At 41.5% G+C, this 20642-nt stretch overlaps 1 protein-coding gene across 1 annotated transcript in view; it reads right to left on the reverse strand.

Moving 5' to 3' along the window:
- LOC126210461 (acid phosphatase type 7) overlaps window positions 1–20642 on the reverse strand; it is a 118498-nt gene that overhangs the window by 17684 nt on the left and 80172 nt on the right. The window contains exon 8 of the mRNA XM_049939694.1: window positions 9265–9402. Within this exon, the coding sequence (XP_049795651.1) occupies window positions 9265–9402 (138 nt within the window). The remainder of the gene's footprint in view (window positions 1–9264; window positions 9403–20642) is intronic.

Raw genomic sequence — 20642 nt, forward strand, 5'->3', positions numbered from 1 at the left:
AGCAAAATATACAAACTGAGTATGAAACTTACTGGCAGATTAAAACTGTGTGCCCGACCGAGACTCGAACTCGGGACCTTTGCCTTTCGCGGGCAAGTGCTCTACCAACTGAGCTACCGAAGCACGACTCACGCCCGGTACTCACAGCTTTACTTCTGCCAGTATCTCGTCTCCTACCTTCCAAACTTTACAGAAGCTCTCCTGCGAACCTTGCAGAACTAGCACTCCTGAAAGAAAGGATATAGCGGAGACATGGCTTAGCCACAGCCTGGGGAATGTTTCCAGAATGAGATTTTCACTCTGCAGCGGAGTGTGCGCTGATATGAAACTTCCTGGCAGATTAAAACTGTGTGCCCGACCGAGACTCGAACTCGGGACCTTTGCCTTTCGCGGGCAAGTGCTCTACCATCTGAGCTACCGAAGCACGACTCACGCCTGGTACTCACAGCTTTACTTCTGCCAGTATCTCGTCTCCTACCTTCCAAACTTTACAGAAGCTCTCCTGTGAACCTTGCAGAACTAGCACTCCTGAAAGAAAGGATATAGCGGAGACATGGCTTAGCCACAGCCTGGGGAATGTTTCCAGAATGAGATTTCACTCTACAGCGGAGTGTGCGCTGATATGAAACTTCCTGGCAGATTAAAACTGTGTGCCCGACCGAGACTCGAACTCGGGACCTTTGCCTTTCGCGGGCAAGTGCTCTACCAACTGAGCTACCGAAGCACGACTCACGCCCGGTACTGAGTAGTCCATGCGCAAGATAGGCAACATCAAGGATAGTGTGAGCTCAGGAACGCCGTGGTCCCGTGGTTAGCGTGAGCAGCTGCAGAACGAGAGGTCCTTGGTTCAATTCTTCCCTAGAGTGAAAAGTTAACGTTCTTTATTTTCGCAAAGTTATGATCTGTCCATTCGTTCATTGACGTCGCTGTTCACTGTAATAAGTTTAGTGTCTGTGTTTTGCGACTGCACCGCAAAACCGTACGATTAGTAGACGAAAGGACGTGCCTCTCCAATGGGAACTGAAAACATTTGATCGCAAGGTCATAGGTCAACCGATTCCTCCACAGGAAAACACATCTGATAGTTAAAACCGAACTGATCTGTGTTGATAATACAGGGTTATTACAAATGATTGAAGCGATTTCACAGCTCTACAATAACTTTATTATTTGAGATATTTTCACAATGCTTTGCACACACATACAAAAACTCAAAAAGTTTTTTTAGGCATTCACAAATGTTCGATATGTGCCCCTTTAGAGATTCGGCAGACATCAAGCCGATAATCAAGTTCCTCTCACACTCGGCGCAGCATGTCCCCATCAATGAGTTCGAAATGGTAAGGCTTCTGCTTTAGCCTTTTCCGTAAGATTTTCCAAACCGTCGGCTGTGGTACGTTTAGCTCCCTGCTTGCTTTATTCGTCGACTTCCGCGGGCTACGCGTGAAAGTTGCCCGCACGCGTTCAACCGTTTCTTCGCTCACTGCAGGCCGACCCGTTGATTTCCCCTTACAGAGGCATCCAGAAGCTTTAAACTGCGCATCCCATCGCCGAATGGAGTTAGCAGTTGGTGGATCTTTGTTGAACTTCGTCCTGAAGTGTCGTTGCACTGTTATTACTGACTGATGTGAGTGCATTTCAAGCACAACATACGCTTTCTCGTCTCCTGTCGCCATTTTGTCTCACTGCGCTCTCGACCGCTCTGGCAGCAGAAACCTGAAGTGCGGCTTCAGCCGAACAAAACTTTATGAGTTTTTCTACGTATCTGTAGTGTGTCGTGACCATATGTCAATGAATGGAGCTACAGTGAATTTATGAAATCGCTTTAATCATTTGTAATAGCCCTGTATATGCATCTTCATACTGTTGGAATCTGACGTTAGTTTCTGTAACAAACGTCTTGGAACACTCTAGAAGTTCTTCCAGTTTATTAGCGTAGTTCTTGCTTACATATTTCATAATCTTCCTGCTCGAAATTTTGTATTTTCTTTTGAACATGACAAGCCAATGAGATGAAGCCTTTAAGTCCAGGCTGATTTGTTTAGCGTAATGCAATCCCCAAATCTGTAGATCTGTATCATGCACTGCACTCAATTCATTTCTGGCTTTAATAAATTGTCGGTACACATGGTTTTCTAGTTCACTGAACTTCTGTCTTCGGGTTCCACCTTGTTCCGCGACTTCTTTGCAATATTTAATTGTGCTTTGTTTCCTCCATCCCTTTAAATTTCTTAAATTTATTTGTTACTTCACTCCATAATCTATATATGCATCTTTTAATTGGTTTGGACAGTAACCTGTATTGGAGTATTTCCTTCATGTAACCGAAAGAAATACCATCAGACTGAAGTCACAGTATTTCCTCTTCGTGTTCTTTGTACGGATCGTCAACAATCTCATGATCTGGTACATACAGACCCACGGCAATCAGCAAGGTATCGTCATCACCACATGTACTGTTTATCAACAAATGTAGGAGATAATCATACAAATGTTCGACAATCATTCGATCCCTTAAAGAACTTTCCGATTCCTTACAGTTCGGAAAATATTCATTGACCTTGTTATTGAAGTTGCAAGCTATATTTGCTGGATTCATATTGCCCACAGAATACATCTCACGTATTTAATGCACTCTAGTCCAAAGAAGCGAACAGTTAACTGCCAGCCAGGGAGCCTCGTTAGCAGGAATACTCTCTCTTCTGTGTGCTGTAGTCAACTGACGTCATGTGTTTCGATGTTTGTTTAGGTGTAGTGTCCCCAAACTACGGCGCAGTTGCCTCACATCGGAAGGACGGACAGACAGATAATAATTGTCTGAAAATAAAAAATTAAACTTTTCACTCGAGGGAAGACTTGAACCAAGGACCTCTCGTTCCGCAGCTGCTCACGCTAACGACGGGACCATGGCGCTCCTGAGCTCACACTATCCTTGATGTTGCCTATCTTGCGCATGGACTACTCAGTTTGTATATTTTGCTTTTTTTTTCATAGTTCCACACAACTTTTTCTCAATTGATCTGTGTTCAGTTTTTCATGGCCTATCCACTGTGCCAACTTATAACTAAATCTGAGGGGGGGGGGGGGGGGGGTGCGATGGGGAGGTTCCCTTGTTAGTATCACCCAGGACCGGAGAAATTGAATTACATTCTCAGCCAGGGTTCTGACTATCTCTCATTGTGCCATGAAGTGGGGAATGTCCTACCCACTATCCTTCCCACTTTTCCCACAGTGGTATTCCATAGCCCACCGAACCTACAAAATATCCTCATCCATCCCTACACAATGCCTGCTTCCAGCACCTTGCCTCATGGCTCATATCCCTGTAATAGACCTAGATGCAAGACCTGTCTCACACAACCTCCCACCACCACCTACTCCAGTCCAGTCACAAACATCACCTATCCCATCACAGGCGGGGCTGCCTGTGAAACCAGTCATGTGATCTACCAGCTAAGCTGCAACCACTGTGCTGCATTCTAGGTGGGCATGACAACCAACAGGCTGTCTGTTCAGATGAAAGGCCATCAGCAAACAGTGGCCCAGAAACAACTGGACCACCTTACTGCTGAGCACGCCGCCCAACATGACGTCCTTCACTTCAGTGACTGCCTCACAGTCTGTACCCTCTGGATCCTTCCCACCAACACCAGCTCTTCTGAATTGCGCAGGTGGGAACTCTCCCTGTGATATATCCTACATTCCTGTAACCCTCCTGGCCTCAACCTTCATTAGTCATTGTTCTTACCCATTCAGCCACTTTCCTGTTCCCATTTCAGTACCACACAGCCCTCATACCACCAAACAACAAGTCTTTTTACTTCTCTCCTTTTCCGCTAACCCTCCACTCCTCTCCTTTTCTGCTCCCCCTCTCCTCCACCCTCCACCTAACCCCTCGACTGTACCTAGCTGCCCCACTCTCCATCTCGTCCCAGCATGCTCCGAGCAGCACTTTACCGTCCCCGACATCTACTGTGCTATCCCTCCCTCTCCCCGCCCCAGCCTCCTCCTTCCCCCCACCTGATTGCCTCTCCCTTAATGCCCTGCTGCTCACAGTCTTGCTCTAACTGCCAGGGACTACGGTCATGTGTGTGCTAGTTGCATTTGCGTGAGTGTGTGTATGTATGTTTTCTACTTTTGACAAAAGGCTCGTCAGCTTTCAGCCAACGTTTCGACCGTCTTTTGGTTGGGCTTTTCTGTGACTCAGCATCTTTTCTACATGGTATAAACTATCCTTTTCATATACTACTCAATTAATTATAGGAGCATTTCTCTCTGTTCTTGTTTGGAGTCATAATTTTGTGAAAAGGTCTGTGATGAAGAAATTGAGTGTCACAGAGTTTTTCTTTAAGCAAATGCATAATCAGTTTCTCATATTCTACACTTTTAAATAAAACATCAGAAGAAACAATCTATTAAGAGGTAAGGATAAATATTATAGTTTCATTTCTTAGAAGTTAAATATCATATAACCAAAAATACATACCATTAACTTCTACGGCCATTAACAGATCCGTATCCGATTCCCTGCTACGGCCATCCTTGTGGCCGAGAGCTGGTTGAAAAGTTTCTAGCCCCAGACAGCTACCGTAATGTCTCACACAAACAACACAATCTACTTTTATGGTGACCCTTCGCAGGAATGCAAGTCAAGTTTCACAGCTCCAGTTTCGTTAGTTTTGTCACTAGGATGTGTAGTATACCATAGTGTAAGCAAAATGGCGAATACCGAAAGAAACAAAAACCGTGCTGTGATTGAATATCTTCATTTGAAGACAATGATGCCCAAGGAAATTGTGGAGGACACGAAGAGTACACTTAAGGACAGTGATCTGCTGGGTGTCTGACTTCAAACGTGGAATAATGTGGGTGGAAGATGCGCCAAGAAGCGGAAGACCTGTCACCATTGCCACTGATGAAATAGTGACTGCAATTCATGGTACGATTTTGCAGGATCATTGAACAATATTGCAGCACACTGAAACCACGTCTAGAATCTCCCAGGGGTGTGCTCATGACATTGTTGTGGATATTGTGGGAATGCGAAAAGTTTCATCTTGGTGGGTCCCAAAAGACTTGAATGCAGATCAGATACAAGTGTGTGTGCAGTGTTGTGAAGAAATCGTCTGCCAATCTGAAGCAGATGAAGTCGGCCTTTTTGCAAAGTATGTGACAATGGGCGTAACGTGGGTTCACCACTTCGATCCTGAGACAAAACATCAGTCACGACAATGGAAACGTCCTTCACCCCCTACCCCAAAAAAATTTCAAATTACTTGCAAAAGGGTGTAACTATCAATGCACCATACTATTGCACTCTTCTGTGCAGTTTGAGAGAAGAAATAAAGAAAAAAAGGCATGGAAAATTGGTGCGTGGAGCTCTTTTGCATCATGGCAACGCACTGGTGCACAAAGTCCTCACCACGCTGGAGACTGCAGGTTAGAATTGTTACATCATCCGCCATATTCTCCAGATTTGGCTCCATCAGACTTTTTTCTTGTCCCAAACCTAAAAAAATACCTCTAAGGATGACAATTTGACAGTGATATGCAGTGACAATGCTTTGTTGACCTCGAAATTGAAGACCTTCTATTTGAATGGTTTGCACAAGTTATCTGAGTGTGCCCGCAAGTGTATTAGTGTACATGGGTATAATACTGAAAAATAAATTGGTATTACAAAATTTCTATCATTCTTTTATTTCTTAGGTTAGAAACTTTTTGACCGCCCCTCGTAAGTGTCCTGCTTTGTTCACTTTTAGAAACATCTATAATACAGATTTGGTCTGGATTCTAGCTATGCTTATTTTATTTAAGTAGGCTTATTTAAAATATTTCTGGTAATTTTTATATTACTAACAGTCTTGCTTGAACATTTCATATTAATTACCTATCCTTATAATAAAGTAAAATATGAAATACAAATTACGAAAATATAACATTTTTTAACTCAAGAGTTTTGAGTCACATCACACTAAGACTAAGATACTTCAGTATTCTCCTAGCAAAGTTAAAAATGCACCGGGGGCTATTGTTGAGGGAATGAAGGCTGTTAATGCAAGCAAGTTTGACATTATTCCAACAACATTAAGAATTCAAATTTATGGCCTATCTCCACTAAAATCTACAGGGCTTGTCACCCACATTCTCTCTTAAGGGGAGGTCAGGAGGGGACGATGTTGATGGACTTGGTTCTGGACTGCTCCAACATGGGGTTTCTAGTTACTAAGGAAAATCTACGTGCATCTACAGAAAAACTTATTGAAATGCGTGTCTGTGAAGTTCTAAGGCTGAATTGCACATTACGAACCTGGAAAAAAAGTGATGGCACATCTGTCCCTTGACACAAAATTTTGTCACAAAAAGATGTTGAATGTGGGGTCCAATTCTATTTACAGGGAAGAAAAATAAGAAATTGGTTCCAGGAAGTATTTGTAACACTGAATGATAAGGATATGTCAATTGATAGTAACAGTTTTAATATTGATGAAACCTCTTTTTTTCTGGTTCCTAAAGTGGAATAAATCATACATTTTTCTGAGCCAATCATTACAATACTTCTTATTAATGATTTTCTGTCCCACTAAATTTCTGTAACTTGTACCTACTTTATGCACATTTTTTATCTGCTTGTAAAAAGAAAAAATTACTTTCTAGCAGATTGATTCCGGAATTTAAAGCCCCAGTTTTATAATAATATACAGTGGCCAAAAATGAGGAAATTACTTGCCATAGCTAGAATTAATGTGGCCAAAACTGGGAAAATACACCATTTCATATCCAACACTTTTTTTTTTAATAAAACTTAGAACATCTGTTCCTACATTATTGTAATGTAAAGACTTTGAAACAACAGACAAAAAAGATTTGAAATAATTTGTAAACATTTTCTTATAGTGAACATATACGGGTGTACATGGAGACAAAAAAAAAAAAAAAAAAAAAAAAAAAGATAAATTCCCAGATTTCCTGTTTAAAAAACACTTCTTTGCCGAGTGAAAATACACTTTTTCCGTGTTAAGTGACAGTATATTTTCTCTTGGAATGGTAAAACTTATCAAACCTTTGAATGATTAATGTTTTATACACCAGCGTAGAACTTCCCAACACTAAGGCAAAGATTTCACATAATACTGGTCTCGAAGATAAACTACAAGAGAGGCTAAACTTCCACATATAACACTGGTCTCTCTTTGTGTGCATTACGCTTTAAGATGCATCACACAAATGTGCCATTAAAATTTAAAATGATGGCATAAATGTCTGGTCTCCTAATTCTTCTAAGTGGCTGGTCCTCAAGGTGTTGAGTTATGAACAAGAGTCAAATGCTTTGCGATTTAAGAAATTCATCGCACATTCTCACAAGTAGTGCAATTCATCTTGTGTAAAAGGAAATTTACTTTGAAAGTAATGCTTTTCAAACCGCCATTCGCAATACTTTCCTCTGAGTCCTTTTAGAAATAGGGTCGGTTCAGCAGTTGCCAGAGAGTACCATAAAACCAGTGTTACTGTGCGTGCACAACTACAATGACGTAGGAAGCCCATATGTATAAAGCATTAAGAGATTTGACGTCATAAAAGAAACAGGACATGAGAGGATACTGCAAGAGCATTGTAATTTTGTAAGCTGTATTAAAACGCACAATTTGTATGTCCAGATTCACAATGAAGTAGGCCCCAAACTGATACTAAGCTTTTCAGTGTGGTTTTCAGGATGTAAATTTTCTTGGAGTACCAGCACTGCACTATCTCCTGTTTGGTTCTTTGCTATGGCTTAATGCCATGTGTGCCAGAAGATGAAAACGTGCTCTTGAAATTCAGTGAAGGGTTTGAACTAGCCAATACTGTGGAACAAAACACTTTGTTTCACATAAATTGACTGCCTCATCAGAAAAGATTAATAAAAGCCAAATTTCTTTAGCAAACTTCACTGTTATGTGAAGCGATTAATGCTTCACTGCCAAAAATGTGGAAGTAAAATAAAATCAGAAAACAAACTAATAATATATTTTAGCCTTCCACAATTATGTGAATGTATTTTAGTTCACCTGATATCTCCCGGCCACAGAAATCTGTTTCGTTTTCATTTGATGTGGGAGCTGTACACGAAGAGGAAACAGCACAATCACTAAATGTAAACACGGGTCATGTGGATACTACCCCCTCTCCACTACATCTCGGACTGCTCTGCGCGTGCATGACTCTGGCAGCTTGGGCGCACCAAAAAATTTTTTCTGGTTAGCAGCTGGCATCAAGTAGCCAGAGGCAGTAGGAGGTACTGCTCACACACGACTCAACTGTGCATGCGCATCAGCCTGCTGGCAACTGCTCAAACGAACCTAATGTAAGCACTTGTGACGTCACGCTCATCAAGAGCAGTTTGTTGTTAGGATGTATTGCATAGTCTTCATCCTAAGGCCTTTGACACATTTTGCTGTTGGCAGATGCTTGGGTGCATGCGGTGTTCTGTTGTTATAAATGGCACATTTCCTTTGCAACTGAAGTTCTCTCTCTCTCTCTCTCTCTCTCTCTCTCTCTCTCTCTCTCTCTTACACGTTTTATTCTGCAGTAGCGGGATGCAGTAATATTCTTTGTTAGAGTACTAGTTCTTACCAGTATGAACTAGAACAATTTGAGTGAAAACTAAAACAATGAAAAATTCCAGAGTTTTTCCTGGATGAAAAAATTCCCGGGTTTTTCCCAGATTTCCCGAGGTGTATACATCCTGATAATACACCCCGCTATAGTCTATCTTGAATTTTCCTTAAGATGGTTATTAGAGATGCCTCAACAAAAGTTGCCACAAATGCAGAATGGCAGAAAAGATACTATAACAACGTACCACAGGAACCTCTTTGGCCCCCACTGCTATGACTTGCTTGGGGTTAATGAAGAGAAGCCTTTATATTCTTGTCAGTAGTCCCTGCTACAATTGTCTTGATGAAACAACATTACTTTGACTCTTAAGCATTTGCAAACAATTAGATACATATTCAATGCTCTGAAAAGTGAACTGAAACTGAACATTACTGACAAATTCTATAATTTTGAGCTTAAGCATTATCTCTTAATAACTTACGGACAAAGGGGAGAGACAAAACAGTGAAGGAAGATTAAAGATAATGGAAATTATTAACTAGTTAAAATCTTTTGTCACGAGAACACACAATGCACACTAAAATGAAGACATGTAAAGTAATGGAACACAACAGTCACAACTTCTCAGCTTGTCTAGAAATATGAGCAAAGTAACCTTATACCCACCAGGTCTATTGATATTTGTTCCATATAGAGGTGGCTGGCATTGAAAATCTTCACCCGCATGTAGCCGTAGTCCTTAGAGCGGAAGGCCGACCAGGATGGTGCCTCCTCTGTGAAGTTGTCGTGCAGCTCCTCACAGCCCTGCAGACCGACAGACCGTCATCAAACGGGCATCTTGTAGCAACATACTTTCTCACATGTCTGTAAATTTTTTTTGAAAACAGGTTTGTGTTTTTATTTGCAAATGACACACTGGATGACCAATTCACATCTATGTTTGTGCAGTGTGTGGCAGAGGGTACACAGTGTGCCAGAATCACTTTCCCACCTCCGTTTCCTCCTGTTCTACTTGCAGATGGAGTGCAGAAAGAGAAGTTCTCGGTACCCTTTTGTACACAAACAAATTTATCTATTATTTTCAACATGGGCATTAAACAATGCACTCTTAGTCTGCAAAAGTAACATATTTCTCAACTTCTACTGAAATGTGGGCTCTCGGAATTTTGAAACGGTCTGCCCCTCCCAACGGCTGAGTCCGCTGAACATACGTGACAGTCTCACTCACCCTCACACTGTGTCCTGCAAACCCTGTCATCAAGGAGAGCCTCCAGGGGGTGTGTTATACAGCAACCAACTGAAACTAATAATCATGGAAATTTCTTGTAGATTACTTTACACATGTGAAAACGAGAGAGAGAGAGAGAGAGAGAGAGAGAGAGAGAGAGAGAGAGAGAGAGAGAGAGAGAGAGAGAGAGAGAGAAGAGAGCGCCTCTATATGCCTTCCTACTATACTCAGCTGCTTTCAAACCATGTCTTTACTTTACACAGACTGCGATCAGCTGTGTATACATAGGGAGTCACGGAAGATGTAACACACTTTCCATTTTTTGAACGGTTCAAGGTATTGGAAAAAAGTTCGCAGCAAACAACAGTCCTGAAACGGGCACAAAAAGAGAAGGAAAAACTGTAGGTGAATATGGGACGAGGGAAAGGAACGAAAGAGGAAGCCATCAGGTACAATTTTGTACAGAGCATAATTTAATCATAGCTAACACTTGGTTTAAGAATCACGAAAGGACGTTGTATACGTGGAAGAGATCAGGAGACATTGGAATGGTTCAGAATGATTAAATAATGGTAAGACAGAGATTTCAGATCCAGATTTTAAATTGTAAGACACTTCCAGGTGCAAATGTAGACTCTGTTTTATTGGTTATCAATTGTAGATTAAAACTAAAGAAATTACAAAAAGGTAGGAATATAAGGAGATGGCACCTGGATAGGTTGAAAGAACCAGAGGTTGTCGGGAGCTTCAGAGGGAGCATTAGGCAACGATTGATTACAACAGGGGAAAGAAATACAGTAGAAGATGAATTGGTAGCTTTGAGACATGAAATAATGAAAGCAACAGAGGATAAAAGAGGTAAAAAGGCAAGGCCTAATAGAAATCCTTTGATGACACACAAGATATTGAATTTAACAGATGAAAGCAGAAAATATATAAAAGCAGCAAATGAAGCAGGTGAAAGGAAATACAAATGTTTATACAATGTAACTGACAGGAAGTGCACAATGGCCATGCAGCTATGGTTGTTAAGAGGACAAATGTAAGGATTTAGAAGCATATTTCACTAGAGGAAAGACAGACAGTGCCTACAGCATAATTAAAGAGGCCTTTGGAGAAAAGAGAAGCTGATGTATGAATATTAATAGCTCAGATGGAAAACCAGTACTAAGCAAAGAAGGGAAAGCCTGAAGGTGCGAAGACTATGTACTGGATCTATAGAACAGCAATATTATAGAAAGGAAAGAGAACATGGATGAAGATGAGATGGGAGATATCATACTCCAACAACAATTTGAAAAAAAAGGAAAGAAAAACAAAACTGAAAGAAGGCTTCAGGAGTATATGTCATGCTGTAAGAACTACTGACAACCTTGGCAGAGCCAACCATGGCAAAACTCTTCCATCTGGTGGACCAGATGTATGAGACAGAAAAAATACCCTCAGACTTCAAGAAGAATGTAACAATTGCAATTCCAAAGAAAGCAAGTGCTGACAGGCATGAATATTGCCATACTATCAGTTTAATAAGTCATGGTGGCAAAATACTAACACAAATTCCTTATAGAAGAATGAAAAAACAGATAGAAGCTGACTTTCGGGAAGATCAGTTTAAATTCTAGATAAATGTTCGTACACACGAGGCAATACTGACTCTCTGACTTACCTTAAAGGATAGAGTAAGGAAAGGAAAACCTATGTTTATAGCATTTTGTAGTGCCCCCAGAATTTTACAAAAGTCTGGAGACACTTGTGTTGGAGCCGTTTTGAACACGCGTTATTTTAAAGCAGGGCATAAGGATGAGCATGGGATATTGCAACCATTTATTGTTTGTGCAGGCGAAACTGGAAGGGAGATAATTTGTCGGCGCTGGCAAGTGTTCAGCGCGACCTGCCAAGAATAAGCAAATACGGCCCGGAAGCTCCGTGGCCAGCTGCAAAGAGTAATGTATCATTGTATTGTTAAACAACAAATGGAGAGACTCGAAATAGTGACTGTTTATTAGACGTTGAACTGCTGTTGAGAGTACGTGGACTGGATGTGGATAGCCAGCCATGTTAAAAGCTTATGTATTAATTGTGTTCAAAAATGTGTAATTAACTGATTCTGGGTGCCCGGTAATGTGTGGGCTTACGTCATAAAGTTTAGCAAAATCACTAAACGTAAACACAGGTCACATGGAGACTACCCACCTCCACACTACAACTCAGACTGCTTTGTGCATCAGCACCGTATCTACGATATTTCCGAAGCGGAGCAATTTAGATAGTGGCGCCCAGCCATACATCTGCAGCCAGAAGCAGGAGAAGGTAATACTCAAACGCGACTCAACTGTGCATGCACAAGAGGCCGCCTGAAACTGCTCAAATGAATCTAATGTAAACAGCTGTCACGACCCACTCATCGGAGGCAATTTGTTGTTAGGAAGCACTGCATATTCTTCCTAAAGCCTTTGACGCACTTTGGTTCGAAGACGCTTGTATGAGAATTGGGTTTTGTTGTTGTATATGGCACATTTCCTTTGCGACTTAAGTTTTATTTTCGTTTTTTCTCCTCTCGTTCATGTTTTGTTGCTGCAGTATTATTCTGCAGAAGTGGGATACAGTAATATCCTTCGTTAGAATATTGGTTCTTAACAGTCAAAATCACAAAAATTTGGCTGGTAACGAAAACAATGAAAAATTCCTGGGTTTTTTCCAGCTTCCTCCTGGACGAAAAAATTCCCGGATCTCCCGGGTCACATACACCCTGAATCAGTAAACAAAAGAAAAATGGGAGGTATAAATAAAAACTTTGGGATTTGCCGATGACACTGTGATTCTGTCACATACAGCAAAAGAATTGGAAAGGCAGTAGAATGGAGTGGATAGTGTCTTGAAAAGAGCACATAAGATGAACTTGAACAAAAGCAAAACAAGGATAATGGAAAGCAATCGAATTAAATCAAGTGATGCTGAGGGAATTAAATTCACTGTAGAAGAATGCTTAAGATTAGATGGGTAGACCATGTAACTAATGAGAAGGTACTGAACAGAATTGGGGATAAAATAAATTTGTTTCACAATCTGACTAGAAGAAAAGATTAATTGATAGGACACATTCTGAGACATCCAGAGATCACAATTTAGTATTGGAGGGATGCCTCGGGGTTAAGAATTGTAGGTGGAGACCAAGAGATGAATATAGTAAGCAGATTCAGAACGATGAATGTCGCACTAGGTATTCAATGATGAAGAGGCTGGTACAGGATAGAGTAGCACGAAGAGCTATATCAAACCAGTTTTCGAACTGAACATAACAATAACAGGAGAAGAAAATACTATTCTTGATGCTACAGCTAATAAAATATTAACTTCGTATGGTTACATCCAGTGAATACATGATAACCAATGGCCAGAAAGAAACTATGAATCACCAGCTGAGCGAAAGAATTGTCGCCGAAGCTATCACAAACGTTTTCAGATGCTTCCCAAATTACCTTTCACTGAGAGGCAAGTGCTACTCGTAGTTCGCAACACGTTCTGCCAACTAGGTACAAAGCATTACCTGCTGCCAACAAAAATTCTGTACAAGTACATCCTCTCTCCACTTTGTTTCGCAGTTCTATGTACACGGTGTCAATAATTAAAGTTGCAGTTTCAAAACGCTTTAGAAGGAGAACCACTGTTCAGAATGATGCCTAATTTGAAGAGGTTATTATTGTCACAGGGGGGAAACATCATAGAATAAAAGAAAAGAACACTTAACAAAACCTTGACCAATTGATGGGGCTGCAAGCATCAGAACACACACACACACACACACACACACACACACACACACACACACACACACACACACACACACCCCAACAGATACGCAGCACACGGCTGTTCTCAGTTTGTGTCCCAGATGCCCAACACGATTGTCTCTATGAAGGACTGCATGCATTGCTGGTAAAGCTCTTTGAAAAGAACTGTGACTGTGCACCAGTAGCCTGCAGAAGTTCTAGACACTCAATGATATGAAAACAGGCATTGGTCCAATGTCTGCTAAGAGTCTGGAGAAAATGATCACCAAATTTGAAAAGACTTGTTCTTTTAAAGTGCCATTTGGTAGAGGGAGGAAAGCTTTCGACCCGACATCTGTCGAAGGTGTGGTAAAAGCATTACTGGCGGGGTCGAGCAGTGATGTGCGAATGTGCAGTGCAAGGGCAATTGCCTGAACAATGGACATGCCTGCGAGAAGTGCACTTAAAATCCTGCGAAACATCCTGCATTGCTATCTGTACAAAATCATTCGCAGTCAGGAGTTGCTTCCTGCTGACCTGCCAACAAGACAAACGTTCAGTCTGGAATTTCTTGCTCATATGAAAGTGGACAATGAATGGCCATGGCACATTTCTGGACAGATGAAGCCCATGTACATCTCCAAGGATATGTCAATATGCAGAATTTTAGAGTATGGGCTACATAAAATCTGCATGCCTATCAACTGGTACCACTTCATTCTGCAAAGGTGACAGTGTAGTGTGCGTTGACAGCACTGTTTATTGTGGAGCTGTATTTTTTTGCGGAGAATAATCGTGTGGGTCCTGTCACTTGTAAGCAACATGAGAGTCTTTTGGCACCTATGTCATTCCAAACCTTCAATAGTGTGGATAGGATCATTTTTAGACAAGATGATGCTCCTCCACAAGTTTCACAGCCAGTGTAGTGGCTTTTACAGAGGTATTACAAAAATGCCACAATTATCAGCTATCATTTTCCTACAGCCTGGCCATCCAGATCTTAATCTGTGTGACTTTTGGCTGTGGGGTTATCTGAAATATATTGTGTTCAGGTCTCCAATGAATGTAGCTAAACTGAAATTGCACAATGTGCAGTGCATTCCGATGTGATCCCCACGACACTCCAGCCTGTTGTGGAACATACTGTGTCTCGATTTCAACCTGTGACGGGAAACAGTGGACAGCACACTGAACATGTATCGTGCCAGTCCCATGACAAAAAGAAACCGATCTCATTTTGCTTCGTATGTAGTTTTTGGCTGCAGGACAGTTAAAAATAGATTTTTCTTATTCGATGTAGTATGGCCGTGCCATGGTGGATGGGCTTACCTAACTAACAATACCACAAATGTAGACTGTCAAACTTGTCCACCCGTGCACACTGAACAGTACGGATGGTGTAACATACAACTCAAACCACTGCCATCAGGTTCATCTTCCATTTGTAGCCGACCCCATCTATGTTAATATGCTTACAGTATCGCCTATTTGTAAGGTTTTTGTTACCCTTTTTTTCGTTCCCCTGTGTTAATAATATGCTGTTCAAATCTGACTTCACTCTGAGCAGTGGTTCTCATCTACATCGATTTGAATCTGGAACTTAAATCGTGGACGCCCTGTACACTGATCAGCCAAAACATTTTGAACACTGCCAACTGTGAGACTGAATGTTTTTTGGTGGCATTACGGGCACCGTGGCACGGTAACGGAAATATATACACAGAGCAAAGGTGAGTGAGGAGACAATACATGCAAATCCACTGTAGTGAGAGACAAAAAAGGGACGACTGTTACGGTCTGGTGCCCGAGAATGAGCATCTCAGAAATGTCAAAAACGGTCAGCTGTTTCCGTGCTGCTGTCATGTGCGACCATCTCTAGGAGGTCGTTGAAAGACAGTGAAACCACGTGTTGGATGTCCGTGCATTGTCACAGAATGTGGATATGGGGCACTTGACCAGTTGGTAAACAAGGATAGCTGGCAATACCTTGGCAGATCTGACAATAGAGTTCAATGCTGATTCAAGTACTACTATTCCAGAGCACACACTTTTGAGCGTGGGACTCCACAGCAGACGATCCTTCTCTGAGCCCGTCCTGGCCCAATGATGTTGTCAATTACAAGGGTAGTGTGTGAAGTTCGCAGAATCACCACCAAATGACTGCAACAAGATTCCGATGTAATGACAGGTTATTGTTTACAAGCATTGAGATCTGTAGTGCAGAAAAAAATGGCTCTGAGCACTATGGGACTTAACAGCTATGGTCATCAGTCCCCTAGAACTTAGAACTACTTAAACCTAACTAACCTAAGGACATCACACAACACCCAGTCATCACGAGGCAGAGAAAATCCCTGACCCCGCCGGGAATCGAACCCGGGACCCCGTGCTCGGGAAGCGAGAACGCTACCGCGAGACCACGAGCTGCGGACCCTCTGTAGTGCAGACATCACTCTGTTGTTCCAGTGTGGTGATTTGTGAAGATGGAAAAAATTGAGATTCAAGCACTAATTAAGTACTCTGTAGAGAAAGGGTTGAAACTGATGGAAATTCACCCCAATTTTCAGAACATACTGGGGGATTCAACTGTTGCCAAGAGGAGAAATGAGTTTAAATTTGGTGGGGGCAGCTCAGATGACGATCTGCACAGTGGCATGGGAAAGATGTGCCATTTTACCAGAAATTATTGCAGAAGTGCATACAATGATCACATAGAATCGCCGACTGAAAGTGTGAGACAATGTTGAAGTTGAAGTGATGTCATTTGAACAGGCATATTACGTTTTAACAGTGGAGCTCAATATGAGAAAATTATCTGTCGGATGGGTGCTGCAACTGTTACACAAGATGAGAAATGGTACCAGAATGGAAATGTCCCGACAATGAGCAGGGAGCAAGCAACAAGATTGTGTGCATCGATCTGCGACCACAGATAAAATCTGGATCCACACTATATTCTTGAGACAAAACAACAGTCAAACCAGTGCAAACTTGTTGAATCACGATCACCGAGGAAAACCGAGGCAATACGGTTGCCTAGAAAGATTGTGCCATTAATTTTCATGGATGCGAAAGCGGTTCTGCTTATAGATTCCCAATAACCTACTGCAAAACATGCACAAAAAAGGCCAGGTTTGGCCAGGAAGAAAGTCATCTTTCATCAAGATAAGCCCTGCCTTTACACAAGTGTCATTGCCATGGCAAAAAATACCTAAACTAAGATGAGAATTGTGGCCACACCTGCCTTATTCATCTTATTTGGCTGCATCAGACTTCTATCTCTTCCCAAAGCTGAGACTTTTCCTCAGTGGATTGATATTCTGTTTAAATGAAGACCTGGCAGCCGAAGTTGATGGGTATTCTGCACACCTGGCGGAATCTAATTTTCGAGATGGGTTCAAGGCAGTGGAACATTGCTGGAGAAAGGGCATTAGTGTACAGCAAGACTACACTGAAAAATAAAAAAGGTTCACCGATGTTACTCGTTTCTTTCTATTCCATTCTGAGAACTTTTCAAACTACTCTTGGGCAACTCCAGTGGGCACAGTATCATCAAGACGAGAACCTGTATCAATGGAAATGTGTCATCTGATCAGGTGAATAATGCTTCTAATTGCATCAGGCCAACTGTTGTGTCGTGGTATGCTGCCATCCACTTGGACAGCTACTCAAAACATGCACCACGCCATGGGTGTAGGCTGATGGGGGTAGTATTATCCTGTGGGGGATATTTACCTGGCCTTTCATGGGAGCTGTGGCAGTAACAGAAGATGCTGTGGCAGCCGTGGATTACACAGACGTTGTGGGGACCACCTGCTTCCTTTTATGCATTATGTCTTCCCTGACAGTATTGGCAGCATCAGACAGGATAACTGTTCATGTTACAAGCTGGGAATCTCACTTCACGGGTTTCAGTAGCACAGCAGTAAACTCACACTGATGCCTTTGCTACCACCCCCAACTGATCTGAAAGCAATGGAACACACCTGCGCTGATATCGAGTGCCAGTTTCACGCCCACAAACCAGCAGCTTGTAATTTATGGTAATTGTGCATAGACATCTGGTACCACGTACTGTACGAGGGCTGTGCGCAAAGTTCTCAGCCTCAACCGGAGATCACGCCATTACTTGCACGATTTTCCCCCCTTACATTAGTATACGTGATAGTAGACGCCACGTAACATTGCATGTCATTCTAGACAACAGTTGACTTCAGGCTGTCATTTGGAGCAGTTGTGGTGTATGTGGTGGTGTAAAACAAAAATAAAATAAAATGAAATTTATTTGATTACTGTGCAGTGCATAAATTCTTTGTAAAAGAATGTTAAGCACTGACCAAAATCTATTTGCAGCTTCTGAATGTATTTGGCAGCTCTTCATCCTCAATTTCCATCGTGAAGAAATGGGTGGCCGGCTCTCTTTAAATGTGGCTGTGAAAGTGTCCAAGATGATCCACATGAAGGACATCCAGGCAGTTAAAGCACACCAGAAATAATCGACAAAGTAAATTATATGATTTTGGAAGATCGGCATATAAAGGTATGTGAAACTGCTAATGTTATAGAATACCAGAGGAACATGTCACTCACATATTGTACCAAGAATTGAACATGAGAAAGCTTTGTGCAAGAGGGGTGCCGTGTGTGCTAACTGCAGATCACAAACGTGTTCACACGACACTTTCCAAGATGTGTTTGGTACTGTTTAAGAAAAACAGAAGTGATTTTTTGTGTTATTATGTGACACTGGATGAAACGTGAATCCACCACTACACATCCAAATTCAAACAGCAGTCTATGCAGTTGATAGAAGACAGTTCATCAGCTCCAAATAAGGCAAGGATGGTGCCAAAGCCAACCAAGATTATGGTGTCAGTGTTTTGGGATGTGTAGTCCTCAAAACTAAAGCAATTCCTCGTTGGTTAGAAGTTTTCGCTGAACACTGCAGCTATAGATGTGTACTTTGCAGCAGTTCCAGAACACTACAGAGAGGGGATAATGGCATTAGGACACCACTGGATGAAATGGATTGATATCAGAAGAGCTTTATTTTTCAACATAAACTTCTTTGAAAACGTAAGTTGTCATTTTCACTATCAGGCCCACAACTTTCCACTATGAAAGCATACAGTGTCCTTCTTGCCATCATGTTGAGAACTTTCCTTTGTCGAATCCACACGATGCACAATCACTGCTGTATTGCATTCCGAAGTTGGCCCAATGCATATTTAGCAGATGACCACATTGTCTTGGCTCATCAGTGTGTGGTCTGAGTTGGAGTGTACTTATTTCAATACTTCAAAAATTGAATGCTGGAAGAGCGCACACCAAGCAGTAACAAAGTCAGTTCTCAGACCAATAAATGAGCAAGTAAATATGAAAAATTTGCACTAGAATAACTGCCAGATAATGAATTAAATTAAGTTTTTTTAATGGCAATGAATACTTTTTGAATTTAAAACTGACCATCTTTACAAACACTCTAATACTTGAGACTGTTCGGTGACCAGGAAAGCTGAAACTTCCTGCTGGACTAAAACTTTATGCCAGATAGGGCCTCGAACCTGGTACCTTTGCCTTTTTGAGCAGATGTTCTACTGACCAAACTATCCGAGCACGGCTCACGACCCACCCTCACATCTTCACTTCTGCTGTTAACTTTCCATCGCTTTATAAACTGCTCTCCTTTGTTTCAAGAGTGCTAGTCCAGCAGGATAATGTCTGTATGTTTCGAAGGTAGGAGAAGAGGAACTGGTGGAAGTAAATCTGAGAGGGCGGGGTCACGATTCTTGCCCAGACAGTTACACGTACGATTATTGATACTCTTATTAAAATATCAGTATCAGCAGCTCATTACTGGCTGCTGCAGACCTAGGAGGTCTGGAAACTACAGGAATGCGACAATGGTAGGCGAATCCCTGGGGACTGCGCAAGCTTTTGAGTCATGAAAGCGAGTCGGCTGGTGGCGACAGGCCGAGATTGTCGGTTAGGGTGCGGCCTAGAGATGTGAACACAAGTTTAATTTTGAAGTATACCGAGTCTGATAGTGAAAATGAGAAACATCAATCGTGTTCATTTTTGACTACTCAAAAACATTAATTTGTGATGTAAAATCATGTAGAACAGTTCAACTTTGGGAACCTTTTGAAGACTGGGAAATGTGACGAGAATGTTAGAATATAGCGAATAAATTTCTTATATAACCGTGTACAAATGTTGAATATCTGAAAAGTAACTATATAACTGAATTATTGTGCCCCATGATAGTTGAGAGAAGGCAACACCTGTGCTTAAGTGAGCCGAGAGCAGTTTCACCGAGAGAATCTGATGAGGGTCTACAAAATGGAAAAAGCTGAAAGAATAAACAGTGTTTAATTTTGAGACTTACTGCTGCAAAACAATCATTAATTACAGTTCCATATACATAGAGGAAGCAGCTTGTAGGTCGGTCTAGCCACACCGTTTAAATAACTGCCACCGGGATAACTGATGCACAAAATCCCTGCCACGCGCCTGACAGCCATAAACTCGAGGGAACTCTTCAAGTAAATTCAGAGATGAGAACAGAGGGTCAGTCATAACAGGTCACTCAACAGAGCATTTTCCTGCAAAAGACAAAGGTTCTGGGTTTTAGAGTCCCTGTCTGCCACGCAGTTTTAAACTGCGAGTGAAAATTCATTCTGAACTTCAAAAATTATTTACATCGGCTTAACTCACAGTTTATGCTAAGGTAATATTATTTAAGATCATAATATAATTAAGACACTTTCCCTTGTATTTTAAGTAAACAGTGAAATTTTTAAATTAAAATTGCTTCATAATTACCACACATTAGATAATACCAAACATATTTCTATAATCAGGAAACTTACAATTAGTACAGATAAAAAGTTTATTAGCAAGGTCAAAATTTCTTTTGAGCACACAGTACTACATAACCTGAGAACCAAACTCTTCTCTAAAATAAAAACCACTCACAGCGACACTAACTTCACCACAGCAATCTGCAAAACATAAATTACTGTCTGAATAATATGAATTAAGGA

This window comes from Schistocerca nitens, chromosome 10 (assembly GCF_023898315.1).
Source record: "Schistocerca nitens isolate TAMUIC-IGC-003100 chromosome 10, iqSchNite1.1, whole genome shotgun sequence".
NCBI lineage: Eukaryota > Metazoa > Arthropoda > Insecta > Orthoptera > Acrididae > Schistocerca > Schistocerca nitens.